We start from the raw sequence: 16441 nt of genomic DNA, 5'->3' as shown, positions 1-16441 counted from the left end.
ACACACACACTCACACCCATGCATACACACATGCATACACACACACGCGCGCACACGCACACACACACACACACACACACACACACACACACACACACATACACACATTCATTCACAACACTCACTCCCAAATGTTCATACATGCAAGCACCAACACACAAACCATTAAAAACAATGCATTTGCCTTGAGGAGGGAAGCCTCAGAGGTCCCAGGAGGGTTGGGACGGCTGCATTCTCTTCTTGGCTGACATTTGGTCAGCCAGTGAGGGGAGGTAGCAGTCCCCACCTCATCACAGAGTGAGATGGGGTCAGTGGAAGTTGCTGAACCCATCCCACTCTGTAACGAGGTGTCAGCGGTAGATATTCGGCCCTGGGCACTTCAGGACTTAATATTCAAGTGCCCAGAGCTGAGGTTATCAATGGCGCTCCCTTTCAGTATCAGGGGTAGGGCCTCGAGAAGCTTTGCCAGGCTGAAGAGGTCACTGCGCATTTAGCACGTCTAGCTCCTTGCTGCCTGACCTGAACAAGAAGAGTGTCTGTCAGTCTGACCTTTGCCCAGACTGACAGACACTCATCTTGTCAGGAAAAAGGTGGGGGCGTAGCCCCCAATATCACTTAAGAGTCGGCAGAAAAGTGCATTTGGTTAATGATTTGCGCAGTTAAATTTGCCTGAATCTAAATGCATGATTTTGACTGAGTACAAGCTGAGCATTTAATTCCTTAAGGATTGCAAATTACACTTGTGTTACTTATGTTTTAGCATTTAACCACACAGAGTCCTTACTTTAATATATGAACATTGACATGTAAAAAAACATGGCCACTTGCGGCCACATGCATCATTGTCAATTGCATTCGCAAACGGTGCGAATCGCAATTTTCGGCCGTTTGCGAATGCAATTGACAAAATTGGGATGCATCATGTTTTTCGCAATTTTAGAAATCGCAATCATGTTGCGATTTCTAAAATTGCGATTGCATTTAAGAAATCGCAATTTGAGATTTCTTAAATGCAATGCATGAACATTTTAAATTTGCGAATTCGCAAATAGGGAGAGGTAAATTACCATGAAGTTGACCTTCATGGTAATTTGCGAAAACTATCAAAAATGCACAAAAGTGCATTTTTGTAAGTTTCATTTTACACACACACATGCCCTTGGGGCATGTGTGTGTAAAAAATGCACTTAAAGTTATATTTCAGAGGTGCAGGGGGGGTCCTTTGGACCCCCCCGCACCCTTGAAATTGTATTCTCAATTTGCGATTCGCTAATTGCTAATCGCAAATTGAGAATGACTTTCCATTCATTCCTATGGGCCTCTAGGCCCATAGGAATCAATGGGAAGGGATTCCTCAATTGCGATTCCAAATTGTGAATCGCAATTAAGGAATTTTAAGAAATCGCAAAAAAATTGCGATTTCTTGATGCATAGCCGTTTGCGATTTCTTAATTGCGATTCCTTAATTTTCGCAATTAAGAAATCGCAAACGGCAACAATGATGCATGTGGCCGTTGGTGTCTTATTCCATGCTTATTACTGCTGCTTTGATACTCACGAGGCAATCCGGTATTATTTGTGAATGTTTTGTGGTATAGCTTCCTCTACTGTTAAACATTTAGTAAATCGAATCTATTAGGACATTGTAATAGCAAGAAGGTTAATTGGAGAAATTCTTACAAGATAACTATTTGCATTCCCACGTGGCAGTACAGCAGTTGCAAAGTGTAACTATAGGAAATACAGAATTATCAGTTTGCAAAGCATGCAGTGGCGGCTCACACAGGTAACGCAGCGGGATGGAAAGGCGGACCGGGGGCAGGGATGGGGTATAGTGAAGTGTGACATACGATGGAAAAGTGGAAAGTAAAAAAAAAAAAAAATAAAAGCACTAATTTTTGCACCCGCAGCATCGCCAATATATATATATATATATATATATCCCGCTACTGTTTGCATCATAGACGGGGCACTAAAAAGACAGGTGCCGATAGCGGTGATGCGCCGCTTAAAATCTTCACGCTCTGTCTTCTCCTCAATCCTGGGAAAAAGAAATACGGCACTCTTGGGGTCAGTTACAGCAGCAGCAGTTTATTACAGAGCGGGAAGAATATATTTATATATATATATATATATATATATATATATATATATATATATATATATATATATATATATATATATATATATATATATATAAACATTACTCGCTAATATATGTATTCACTAAGATACATTTAATAAGTCAGTTAACCATCAATTTTACACAAAAAAAATCCATTTAGACATTTATTTACCCATTTATTCTTCCATCAACCTTTAGATATACATATATAAAAAATATTTATTTTTCAGAAAGATACACATTCACTGGATGATGTCATCAGTGATGTCATTTGAGATGTCATCAGTGATGTCATGAGTGATGTCACTGACCATGTCATGAGTGATGTAATATGTGACGTCATCAGCAGTGCATTGCACGCGCAAGTTATAGTGAGTCCAACTAACTATAACGTGGGAATTTCAATGGTTTTATGCGAGTAAAATTTCCACCTAACTATAACTGGTGTGAAACCTATGGTTTTTTCAGTGAATATATATATATATATATATATATATATATATATATATATATATATATATATATATATATATATATATATATATATATAGATATATAGATATATATATATTTATTTATTTATAAATATATATACTGTGTTTTGCTGAAGCAAAAAATAAATGAAATTTGTGCAAATTGACAGAATAATGCTTTTTGCTTCGTCAAAATAGCATTGACATATGTGCATCAGGAGGTCTCCCACACCACCCAAACTATGGTTCGTAGTGATGCAGAAGAGAATGTTGCTTCCATTAAATGTTCCAGCACCTGGCGCAAGTCATCCCCCACAGAAGCCCGGACAAATGCAGATGCTGATGTATTCTGAGTGATAGGTGGGTTAATTTACCACTCTCTGAGGATGTGCGTGGACCCGGCTGCCACTTCAGGGAGGACTGATAGCCCTTATAATTTTAGGCCCCATGAGAATGCGGTACCCAGCTGTAACCTCAGGTGTGGACCCTTGCACAATGACCACTGCCCCTATTTCGAGTGACCTTGAGTCACCTCCATAATTTGTTTACCCCTTGAATTAACTTGCTCAATAATTCGGGTGGGGGAAGGGGATTATGTGGAAATATAAGCCCACATACAGTGCTTCAGCGTGTTTCTCCACAGTATTCCGCATGGCCACTTTGCCAGCTTGCAGCAGGTGAATTCTCCTGGTGGAATACCAGTTACTAGTGGTGTTTCAGCTACATTTATAATTCCTCTGGGGTGGTAACTGTGGGTACCATGCCATTAGAATGAATAAAATAGTGAATGAGGACCTAATCGCCCTGGTGCTTACTCAGCAGCGCAACCTAGATTGTGTAAACTCTCTCTGCCACTGTTGAATCCACAGTTTTTGTCAGGAAGATGGCAAATTGCAAACCACTTCCTGAGTGATCTATATACCGTTTCCCTCCTGGAAACAACATTGGGCAGGTACGAGTTATGTACCAGGCACTCGATTGATCAGATTCCTCATTTGCATGTGTTAATGTGCCCCCACACCTAAATAAGTGCGATCCCCTATTTAAATGCACAGCAGAGTGTCTCTGATGGTGTGTTCAGTATTGATAAAGGCCACACGCCCAGTTTTGTAATGCCAGGATCTACAAAAAGCACAAAAAGATGCAGAATCTAGCCAAAAATTAATTTAAAGTTTTACCAGGAAGAACTATACAAGATTAGAAAAATTAGCAATAAAGAAGGTAAACGTCTGCATCAGCACATCTTAACCTGAAAAACTGTCGAAAAATCCATAAATCAATCAATCAACGATTTGTAAAGTGCGGCAAATCACCTGTGGGGTTCTCGAGGCACTGAGGTTGCCAGCTGCTTCGTGGTGATATGTTTATTCCAACAGTGATGTCTTGAGTCATTTCCTAAATTGCAGGTGTGATGGGGCAATCCTGAGGAGCAGGGTATGGTTGTTCCAAGCTTTGGCCGCCAGGTGTGAGGAGGAGTATCCTCTGGTGCCTTGGCGGATTTGGGGGGTGTTTGCAAGAAAGAGGGTGCTGGTCGGTTGGTGGACGATCAAGCGTTTGTTGATGTATGCTGGTCCCTTGTTGTGCAGGGCTTTGTATGGCAGGTCAACATCTTGAACAGGCATCTCTGCTGGATCAGGAGCCAGTGTAGCTTCTTGACGTGAGGTGTGATGTGGGTTTATCTGGGTATGTCGATGTTGAGTCTGGCTGCTGAGTTTTGTATAGTCTGCAGTCTCTTTAGGAGGCATGCAGTGATTCCTACGTAGAGCGTGTTCCCATAGTCTAGCCTGCTGGTGATGAGGGCCTCCATGAATGTCCTCCTGGTGTTGACTGGGAGCCCCCTGAAGATCTTTCGGAGCATGCCTATGGTGTGAAAGCAGCAGGCGGATGAGACTGCTTTTACCTGTTTCTTTATGGATAGCTTGCTGCTGAAAGATGATGCCGATTTTGCAGGCATGGTCTGTTGGGTGGGGGAAGGACAGAGCTCAGAAGGCCTCCATGCCTCATTCTGTTACGAGGTGTTGTTCCCAAAGATGAGTACTTCTGTCTTGACCCTGATCAGCTCGAGACAGTTGTCCTTCATCCATTCAGTGACATTCATCATGCATCTGTGGAAGTTGGTGCTGGTGGTGGAGGGGTCTTCTGACAGCGAGAGGATGAGCTCAGTGTTGTCGACATAGGAGATGATGTTAAGTCTGTGTGACCTGACAGTGTTGGCCAGGGGGGTTGTGTACGTGTTGAAGATGGCGGGGCTGAGAGAAAATCCTTGGGGTATGCCACAGATGATCCTTTTGGGTTTTTAGATGAACAGTGTGAGCGGGATTCTCTGGGTCTTCCTGTGAGGCATGAGGCAATCCATTTGAGTGTGTATCCCTGGATTCTGATGTGGTGGAGTTTGTTGATCAAGATGGGATGGGAGACGGTGTTGAAGGTGGCTGACAGATCCAGGAGGATGAGGGCAACTGTTTCACTGTGGTCCAGGAAGGCTCTGTTGTCATCAGTGGCTGCAATCAGGGCTGGCTTGGGTCTGTGGTTGGCTCAGAATCCGGATTTAGAGGGGTCCAGGAGGTTGTTGTGATCCAGGTGTTCGGTGAGTTGTTGCTTGATTCACTTCTAGAGAACCTTTGGTAGAAAGGGAAGCAGGAAGATGGGCCTTTAGTTCTTCGGTTCTGCTGAGTCGACGGAAGGTTTCTTCAGGGGGTCCTCAATTCATCCTGTTTCCAGTACTCGGGGAAGGAGGCCAAGGTGATGGAGGCATTCAGGACTTTCTTGAGCTCATTGCCAATCGTCTTGCTCCCACGGTTAAAGATGGGGTAGGGCCAGGGGACCAGGGGCGCTCCTGAGTGCGCAGAGTTCATGATGGAGATTGTGGCTTGAGTCGTGGGAGGGTCCCAAAGGGTGAGAAAGTGTTTGGGGTTTGTGTTCGTGGGTGTGAGCAGGCTGTTGCTGTTGGCAGCAGAGGGTTGAGGTTCGAAGTTTTTGTAGATGACTGAGATCATGTGGAAAAAGCCTACTAGGTTGTCACACAGGTCTTGGGAGAGGGTGATTTTGTTCTCAGCAGCTGCGGGGTTGGAGCACTCCTTCCATATGGTGAAGAGCTTCTTGCTGCGGTTTGTGCTGGCGTCTGTGCGGTCTGCCAGGGTAGTATTCTTTGTTTCTTTCAGGAGGCACTGGTACTGGTACTAGTTTGGTGCTGTCTTTAAGGTGGTCTAGTCTGTCTCTTTGCTGGTGGCCACTTCCTTTCTGGTTGCTGGCAGTTGTGTTTGATTAATTTCAGCTCTGTGGTAAACCAACTGGCTCTTCTGGCACATCCTTTGTAGTTGGCTGGTATGGCGGGGCTATTTTGTTGGCACATTATGTGATCCACTTGGAGAAGCTCTTCGCAGCCTGATTAGGGTTGGATGTTGTGCTTGGGAGGTGGGTGTTGAGAGTGTTGTTCCACTGGTCTTCTGATAACCTTTTGCAGTTTTTGTGACAGAAGTTGAGGGCAAGGGGCCAGTGCTGGTAGGTTCTAAGAGGGTGAAGTAGGTGCTGTAGTGGTTGGTGCAGGCGAGACATGAGTGTACTTGACTCTGTCGCTGGATGTGGAAATGGGGTCAAGTGTGTGTCCTGCTATGGGGATAGGGTCAGTGACAAGTTGCTTGAGGCTGATGCTGCTCATCCTTTCCAGGGAGTCGGTTGTGTTGGAGCCCTTGCAGATGATGGCAATTCCACCTCTGTGTTTGTTGCTTTGATTCTGGTGTGCTATGTTGTTATCCTCAGGGGTGGCGATGGCAATGTCTGGCGCGGAGGTATGGATAAGCCAATTCTCTGTGAGGAAGATGATGTCAGGGTTGAGGGTTGAGCTCGTGGCCCACATCTCCCTGGTGTGTTTGCTGAGTGATTGTGCTTTGAGTAGAATACACTGTAGTTGTGCCGCGGCGGTCTCAGTCAACATGGGGGACGTGGTCACTTTTTGGGTTGGCTCTGTAGTCGTTGGTAACTTCAGTGTTGCAGGTGAAGCAGCAGTGCTGACAGGAGAATGGTCCTCTGGTGGTGCATGGAGATGTGCGGCTGCAGTTGTGGATACATCTGGGATCTAGGGCTCGGAGGTCTGAAGCGGTGCAGCTATGCAGTGGAAGAGCCAGGTTCCTGGTGCTGGGTGCAGTCATGGACCTGATCGATGAAGACAGGCTTGCTTTTGGCACTCCCTTGGCATTCCAGCGGTGTGGACACACTGCGGCCTCCGTTAAGTAGGTCCTGGGAGGGGTGTGGGTCAGGCAGTAGGTGGGAAGAAGAAGGGGAAAAAGTGGGAGAAAGCAGGCTGGATAGCGGCAAGAGCCTGAACTGGCACAAAACAAGGAGAAAACAAAAGAAACAATATGGGAAACAAAAAACAAAAGAAATGCTAAATGCGTAATACAGTACTAAGTCTAAATGGGAATAGCAAGCAAAACAAGCAAGGCCGTCAGTACGCAAAAGGACCAGATGGCTAAATGAGGAGCAACAGGATTGAAGACCTGCTTAAAGGGGACAGGATGCAGCCTCCATTAAGTAGGTCCTGGAAGTGGTGGGGCAGGTGGGAAATGGTGGATGAAAACGGGACAGAGTGCGGCGAGAGCGCAAACCAGCACTAAATGAGCAAAGTAAGAAAAAACAATATGGGATTCAAAAACCAAAATAAATGCTAAATGCTTAGTACAGGAGTAGTAAGTCTAACCCCTTCGCCGCGGGGCTAATTCCCCCGCGGTGCGGGGGGGGGGGCAGAGGAGCCACACGCGGTGCTCGTGGCAAGCTCGTCAAGAAACACCTGTTTCTTTAGAACGCTCAGCACAGCAGGGGAATTATCCCCGCGTGGGAGCGCTGTGGTGGCTCGTCACGAGCACAGCGCCACTGTGCCTCACTGAAGGTGTTAAATGGGTACAGTAGGCAAAGCAAGTAAGGCAGTCAGGAGGCAAATGAACCGAATCGCTGAATGAGCAGTAGCAAGGGGAGCAGGAGTCAGGACCTTAATCCGGGCGATTGTGATGAGGAAGGGAGAAGTTGTGGGCTTATGGCCAGAGCAGCCGATTTCAGAGCAATCAGGTTCAAGTGCTGGCATCAATTCAATATTCTGTGATTCTGGGTAAATCAACTCAAGGGTATTCATAAATGTAATACAATTATGAGTAATTTACTCTTACTCTTACATGTTTTAGAAACTTTACTGCTTTTGGCTATTCACAACAAAAACGCATGTAAAGTTACTCACAAGTATAGACTTCAACTTCTCCAGCCCCTAAAACAGGGGGTAAAGCCAAATTTACAAATGCAAGTTTCTACTGGCAAAAAGAAACAATAGTAAGTCTAGGACCACACATGGCCACTATAAAAGAAATAATAGGTATGGACATAAAATAAAACCCCATAGGAAATAAAGTTAAATTAGATTTCAACATTTATGATTTAATTGAAAAGATTTCAACAACCTTTTTCAATGTATACATTATTGCAGCATTAATTTTTATTAAAATATAGTGCATCACTTTAAATAATTATTACTACGTAATGAAAATGTAATTCTTTTTTACTTAACATGGGGATATTTTTATTTAAACTTCAGAAAAATAATTTAATTTGAATTAATTTATTTAAGTCAATTAAAATTTAGTTCAAAATTAAGATAATAGTGTTTTGCCCAACTTACATGTCATGTGTGGTGTTGATCATTTTTTTTGCTTTGTCCTGGATATTTTATAATGAATTAGTTTGTGTTGCATGGATTTAAAATAGTATATGCTTTTAAAACATATAAGGTATGCATTTTAAAAATTCCTAAGATGTAGAGTTCACTCTGTCTGAGAATTCCATAGGCGGGAATAGTGTTCCCTGTGCAAATGAACACTTTAGTTTTCCCATCGGGGAAACATTTTTTAATCAACAAAAAACCCATTCCCCTACGCCCTACCAAATCTGAAGCTGATCTATTTGACTTTCCAACCTAGAAAGGGATTTCCGCCTGCCCTTGACAGCATTACAAATCTGACCACTTCCAGAGTGAAAAGGGATATGTCAATAACTGAAGTGCTTCTGGGCATTCAGAAACTGCCAAGGATAACCATGCCTTGAAGCTTGCACTTTCCAACCCCTTAATAGAGATTTAGGGGTACGAATAACAACTGTGGTGATCATCTATGAGTATATAAATTATTGGCTTACACCTTCCAGGAATCCTTTTGTGAATTCCTGGCAGGAATTAATAAGGGAAATTTGGCAGTAATTATACATTTACATATAAATTTCCCTTTGTGAAGAGGCCCCTATATGTACCCAGCACAGTATTTGACATTCAAGGATTATGCGGAAGACCTCAGGAACCCTGGTTGTGCATCTCCAAAAGCAAGGTTTTATCAACTTGGTATTAGGACTTTAAAAGAACAGAAAAAAATAGCCAATTGAGTCACATTGTAATGCTTGCTCTTACAGCACATTTTCTATGATACAACAATTAGCATTTGCAGTTATAACACCTTAAACATCTTCAGTTAACGTAATTGACTAGTGGTATATTAAAATATTCACATGCATATATTAAAGCTCCATTTCTCATGATGAGAAAATACCTTGAGTTTTGGGACTGTTTATCTTACCTCTGCTTTTTTTAACAGTGCCATGGATTGTGGGATGAAGACGATGAAACTGACAATGCCACACACCACGATGATTCTGACGATGAGCTATCTGAGATGTCCGGGAAGGGTGGTTCTGTTGGTTCTTTAAAGTCAGTTAATCTGGCTGCATCTGTGGAATCTATTCATGTTCACTTCCCGGAGCATCACACTGCAATCATGAGAAAGACTTCCAGCACCGGTTCACAACTTTCACATAGGTCCAGCTACTCTTCACACAGATCAAAAAGAGGTGGGTTGTCTGGTGCAGAGCATACCATACAAAAATATGGTCAAGTCTTTTGATTATTTTTCCTGTTCAACAGATTAATGGGGCATATTCAAAATCTGCACTCTGTAGTACATTTTGTAACACTATAATAGTACTAATCACATACTTCAAATTGCTATTCATAAACTTACATATGAAGATCGCCACCTTTTCTTCTTCAATCTTTTCAATGTGGATCCCCACAACCCTCACCCCCCAACTCCTCGGTTTGCATAGGTCTTTGCACTCAGATGTATTAATTTTAATAGTACATGTATGAGGAGCCTGGGAGAGTGGCTAGAAAATGAGGCATGCTTACTAGTAAATGAGAGAGATTTAGGAAGGGGTAAGAAGGGGACTAATGAATGGTAAGGAGAAGCTTATGGACTGACATGCAAATACTAATACCCACCCACAAAATTACTATTCATAAAACAGCATTTCTAAAGTTGCTACAGCCAAAAAGATCCAACAACAGTTGTAAATGTACTCAAACCCGGCCTTGGAGTAAGTCCAGCACCCACACATGGCCACTCACCTGTAGTGTAACACACTCCCTTACATAACAATGGAGGCAGGGACTTAATTTTAAAATAATACCCCGTAGGAAATAAACTACACACACACACACACACACACACACACACCCCTGCACACTCTCACATAGACATATATTGTTGTGGTTTTTTTCACCGTTCATTTCTAAATGCCTCAGCGAAGGAAAAGGTGGCCCAGCAGTTCGTGCTTTCTGCAGTTCATGATTTTATTTTCTTATTTTATTCTGCAGAACATGGTGACACGTTTCGGCAAAGTCTTTGATTGAATAATATATAGTGTTAAAGGTTATAGTCAAATTATTTTTAATTAAATACATTAATATTAAATAATGAATACAAAATTGACATATTTTCTAAAACATGTATATTAACTCAAATAAAATTAATGAAAACGAATGAGCTAAGTTTTGAATACCATCTAGTAAATAATAGCTAAATATGCAAACATTATAGTGATTAATAAGAACTATAAATTATATAGTATGTGTTATTTATTGAACTATTTAATAAACATTGATTTTAATGAGTTACTATGCTGTAACATTTTATTTTGTATATTGTATTTTAATATATTTAAATTAATTTGCATTTTAATTTCACATTAAAATACTATTTTTATAATTATGAAACTTTAATGATTGTATCTATTTAATACTGTTGGGTGACCAACGGCTCTGGTAGTGAAGATCTCCTACTACATGTGAAAAATTATTAGTGGAAATGATGAATAGACAAAAGTGTGAAGTTACAACTGGGTGCAGTAGTAACTTTACACATGGCTAAATCTACCTGTGAAAATGTGCTTGTGTGAATACAGACCAAAGTTAGAGCTGTACTAAACACATATATGCACAAACACACACGCGCAAACACAGACACAGGCCCTACGATTAGATAAACAAGCCTGCAGGAAGCAAGAAAGGAGGTGGAGGAAAAACTATGAAGCATCAGCAAAAGATCTATACAAAGTCATACTTGCAGATTACAAGAAAAAGTTAAATGCTGAAAAGAGACAGTACTTTATGTCGTAAATTGAAAAGGCCGGTAACTTCAGTAAGGACCTTTATAAGATGATAAAAAACCTAATCTCAATCCCCAATGATGACACCGCCAACTACAATCAAAATTTGTGCAACACTCTTGCCCACTTCTTTAAATCCAAGGTGGACCAAATATAGGACCAATTTGCCAGTCATAAACCAAATGCTAATGACACAGAACAAGTAGCTATAGTGAAAGTGTTCTTTTTAAATTTCTCCTTGGCCTCCTCAGTTCATATAGCTACATTTCTCTCAACAACCAAATCAGGATCCCCAGACGATCCCTGTCCTCCTAGTATCCTTCAAAGCATTAGTCATATTATTAGTCCACTGCTAACTAATATGTTCAATCTGATGCTATCACAAGGGCTTTTCCCTTCTATATGGAACAGGCATGCATACTGCCTCTTTTTAAAAAAAACGAATCTGGACATAACAGATCCAGCCAACTACCTTCCTATTGCAAGACTCCCACTTTCCGCAAAAATTCTTGAGAAACTGTTAAACACTGAAGTCTCCACCTTCACTGCAGAGAATAAAATCTTAGACCAGAGTCAGTTTGGTTTCAGAGCGGGTCATAGTACAGAGACGTCCCTAATAAAAACTACAGAGGAAATCCGTAAGGCACTAGAAGGTGGAGGGTTGGCAGCCCTCGTTCTCCTCGACCTGTCCGCGGCATTTGATACCGTGGACAATACGCGTTTGGTCAAATGTCTAAAAGCTATTAGGAATAGGAGGAATGGACCCTTCCCTTCTAACTTCATTCCTTTCGGATCAAACTCAATCTCTGCATTTGGGCAATTTTTAAATCCGTACCTTTTGTTCTGCATGTGGGGTGCCTCAGGGGTCCTTGTTAAGCACTAAGCCTTTTAATATTTATGTTTCCGATTTAGCTCCCTTGATTAGAAGCTTTGATTTAATTCCCACATCTAATGCCAACAACAATCAGTTGGTTATCTCAGCAGTGGACAAGGACATTATTTACTCCATCAAACTTCATGACTGTATGGTCATCCTGAGCAACTGGGTGGGTAGGCACTGCTTGAAGTTGAACTCAAGCAAAACTGAGGAGGTGCTGTTTGGAAACCTTTCTCCTCAGTGGTTGCCAGTTTGATGGCCAGACACCCTGGGCCCCACTCCTACACCAGTAGCCAAGGCAAAGACTTTGGGGGTCATCATAGATGAAAAACTCAATCTGAAGTCCCAAGTTTCTAAGGTGGTGTCTTCCTTCTTCCTCACTATCAGAACTGTATGTAACATTCTGCCTTTTAACCCCATAAATACCAGAAAAACTGTACTGACCTCCCTTGTTTTATCCAAACTGGATTATTGTAATGGATTGTATCTTAATTTACAATCCAATTTACTCAGAATGTTGCAGGCAGTACAACATGCCACGGCTAGACTGGTCTTGGATGTTCCCAAATACCAGTCTATCAGAGCAGGCATTCAGGAATTGCATTGGGTACCAGTTGGTCAGCCGGTCAAATTTAAGGCTCTCTGCATTGCGCACAAGGCATTGCACAGAGAAGGACCACAATTTCTTTGGGACCTTTTTAGCTGGTATTCTCCCAACAGATCACTTCGTTCAGCCAATGCCTACCTGATGTCCACCCCCAGAAAGGACTAATCGGGAGGGAAGGAGTTTTAGCTACAGCGCAATAAAGGAATGGAACTCCCTTCCACTCTCCCTTAGGAAGACTTAAACTCTGCTGGAGTTCAGGAAACTGCTCAAGACATGGCTCTTTAGAAATTAGCGTTGCCTGACACAGCATGGTAGACCGTGAGCACTTAGACACCTCTGGGTAGTAGTGCGCACAATAAATTGTTATAACATAACACACACATACACACATGCACATACACACACACACACAAAAACACATGCATACACAGACATACTCTGCTCCGAGGCCCCTGCAAATCATCCATATTCAGACCAAAGGCAGAGTTATGGCTCCATAATCAAGTGACTGAATAAATTCAGGCATTTTACACTTAGGGCCCGATTCACAGAACTAACTTAAGACTAAATCCTAAACTTACTACCATTTTGATATTCACAGAAGACACTTACTCATTTCGGTATTCACAGAAGTTAGTAGTCCTAACTTTAGGACTCCTAAATGCCTTCTGTGAATACTGAAAGTCTTCAAGTTAGGATTTTTCTCAGTTTAGGAGTAGTAAAGTTAGGACTCCTAACTTTCGGACTCCTAAACTGAGAAAAATCCTCACTTTAAGACTTTCGGTATTCACAGAAGGCATTTAGGAGTCCTAAAGTTAGGACTACTAACTTCTGTGAATACCGAAATGAGTAAGTGCCTTCTGTGAAGACCAAAATGGTAGTAAGTCGGTCTCACTTTGCCATTGCATATTGTTTGCCACTATTGGCTTTGCTAATGCTTGTTAAATGAGGTGGCATTACCAAAGCCATCAACAGCATCCATCCACCTCAGAAGTGCATTTTCTATACTTCCAAGATGCTCATCACGTTGTGTGTGAATGCAACATGGTGACATCCTAAAAGTATATTCACATAAGTAGGTCACAGACATGTTTTACTTGTACCTGAGATAGAAACAATCATTAAACCTGTGACAGAATATAGAAAATGCTAATAAAAGCAGAAAATGATTATGGTCACCAGGTTATTGCATTTTTGTAGGCAACTTACTAAATCTTTTATCAAGTAATTGTATTTTTGGCTAATACAATAAAATACTCCATGAAATATTTTAGAAAATCTACGTATCTGAATTCTCTTCCCTTTTTCTTTCTAGACTGAGTGTCTTGCTTTTCTCTCCAGAGCATCTTGGCAAGACTTTAAAATACCAGGACACAACATAAACACTCTTCAAAATAGGGGTCTACACACTTTAGAATACCATAATACAACGTGGACAAAGCTCAACACTCATTTGCAAACTAAAGGAGAATATTTATTGCAGCAAGTTCCCATATATCAAAAGTCAATAATACACAAGAATAAATGTATATAAAAGTAACTGTATGTACACAAGAGTAAATAATTAGAACTTGAAATACTTCACCAGCTGTCTGTTTGTTTAGCATCATCTTGCCAGCACGACTGGGGAATCCAGTGACAGTCTCAGGCAGGAGATCTCAACCGGGCACAAAAACCCCTGGCAGTGCTTCCACTCCCAGGAGAGTGCCTGTCAAAGTGCCAAGTGGCCTCCGTCTTAATGCTCTTTACTAACACGGAGAAAGACTTCTAGAAGGTCACTCTCCCTTCAGCTACACTGGTGGTGCTACCTACACTCTCTGCGTCGAGGTCACTCAACGGAGCTGTGCAGGCTCTGATGAGAGCTGAGGCAGAATTATTCACTTTCTCATCATAGGACACTGTATGCATCTCACAATGTCTGTTCTAGCAGCTTACCTCTCTTGCTCAGTGAATTGAGAAACATAAACAATTCTGTGTGGGCAAGTAACCTGGGCCTGCCTGCGTTCACAGCGGAAAGGCAGGGTCAGACAGACACAAGATGAAAACCATGCTCACAAAATGTCAATATTAAGTGCCGCCATGATATTGAACAGTATGCTACCTGGGAGTGGTTCAAAGGGTTTGGCTGCTTGCAATTTAAATATGTATCAGAACACTCAACAATTAATACTGGAATCAGATACAGGAATCAGGTTGTCAACAGGTTTTAGTCAATTGAACATTAATGCCAGTTGATGTGTTCTCTAATGACACCTTGTAAAGACCATACATCATTACCTGCCAACACATGATTCATCCCAATGGACATGCTCAAGGCTCACATGGGGAATTTTCAGAATAAACAGTAACATTGTTCTGCATGCTAAAGGTGCCCAAAGAGTCTGGTGTACCACTTTGCCACTGCAGTCTGTGCAATTCCGTCGTTGATGTTACAGTATGTGTGTGTAAGACGGTAAACATCAGTCATCCCGCATCCGTCACCCCGCATGTTGTCACAACGCGTTAGTTACAATGACTGCGTTGTAACAACGCAATACCATTATCCCGCAGGATGTTCCCTACTGGCCGTACAGACTGGAGTTGGAATAGTAAATTATACTATTCCAACATCCAGCGCCCCCCTCCACAAGTCGTTGAAACAACTTGCGGGTTAATGATATTGCGTTGTTACAGCCCGGTCGTTGTAACGACCGAATTGTAACAACATGCGGGGTGAGGGTAAGCAGGAAAAGGAGGCATATTCGAGGCATATTCGTGACACATGAGAGTTATTGGGTAATCTGCAATGTCACCAAGATTTTTGTTAAATGCTGAGGAATGTTAGAAAACACATAAAGAAGTTACCTGCCTAATGAGTACCTGACTAATGGGCGACTTAATATTCTGAGAACTAGTTTTTTCAATAGTCCAAGGTTTGTAAATATTTCAAAATAGACGTGAAATATACACATCAATTGATAATTGACTCTCCTATCGTTTTGTAGCATGTGTATCAAAGCTACTTTCAATTTCCTCGTTTTTTAAATAAATCTTATATTCATTTTATAAGTTTTAATAATCGTATTGCTTGGTTTCTACATAGTTACTGATGTGTTTCCATGTTGTTTCTCTTTCCTTTTAAGGGAGCACAAGTACCCGAAACAGTAGCCAAAGAGGAAGCAGCTTATTGAGCATAAAACAGAAATCCAAGAAAGAGCTAGTACTGGAGAAACTCAAAGAACAACTCATCAAAGCAAAAGCATTTACCATAAAAAAGTGAGTACCCATATGCTTCACATTTATATAGCAGTATAACAGAATACGATTGTTAACGCTGGTTTAAACATACAATTAGTTTTGGGTGGTGTTTCTGTATGTGAACATCTTATTTCATATCTGGTTCTGGTCCTGTGACCATACTCGTCAAGCATTTATTGACAGATGAAAACTGAAACCTAATGTGAAACCTGTGTTCCAGCATGAGACTAGTGGGCTGTGTATTTTTCATTTTCGGCTAAAACATTTATGTGATGAATTAGTGGTCACTGAACTAAATAGGGACACACATTTCCAGACATACATCTAAAATAATAACAGACTAGTGTATCCAAATATGATGCAGATATATAACATGGAAGTTGGCCTGTAACAGCGGAGGAAATCGATGTAGATACAGAATGCAGAGGGTAAATCATGAACATCATGTCAAGAGGCATAGCTAAAGAAAGACGTCCTCTGTAAACGTAAGTGAACAGTTTTTGCAGTGCATAATAGGAGTAAGTCCAAAGGGTGGTGAAGGGAAGGGGAGGTAGAAAGGGGAAGAGAAGGTTGTAAGATCTTTCCTACAAGGTTTTAAAGAAGGGCGCAGCCTCACTTGGAGCACAAAAACCTGAAGGATAGTGGGGCAA

General features: G+C 41.6%; 1 protein-coding gene across 2 annotated transcripts in view; it reads left to right on the top strand.

Annotated features, from left to right (window-relative positions):
- Positions 1–16441, top strand: part of PIEZO2 (piezo type mechanosensitive ion channel component 2) — a 1179452-nt gene that overhangs the window by 1072779 nt on the left and 90232 nt on the right. For both annotated transcript variants that reach the window (XM_078688152.1, XM_078688151.1), the window contains 2 exons: positions 9222–9474; positions 15677–15809. In XM_078688152.1, the coding sequence (XP_078544278.1) occupies positions 9222–9474; positions 15677–15809 (386 nt within the window). The remainder of the gene's footprint in view (positions 1–9221; positions 9475–15676; positions 15810–16441) is intronic.

This window comes from Lissotriton helveticus, chromosome 4_1 (assembly GCF_964261635.1).
Source record: "Lissotriton helveticus chromosome 4_1, aLisHel1.1, whole genome shotgun sequence".
In the NCBI taxonomy this organism is placed as follows: domain Eukaryota; kingdom Metazoa; phylum Chordata; class Amphibia; order Caudata; family Salamandridae; genus Lissotriton; species Lissotriton helveticus.
Note: the sequence above shows the minus strand (reverse complement) of the source record. Positions and strands in the feature narration are given on the sequence as shown.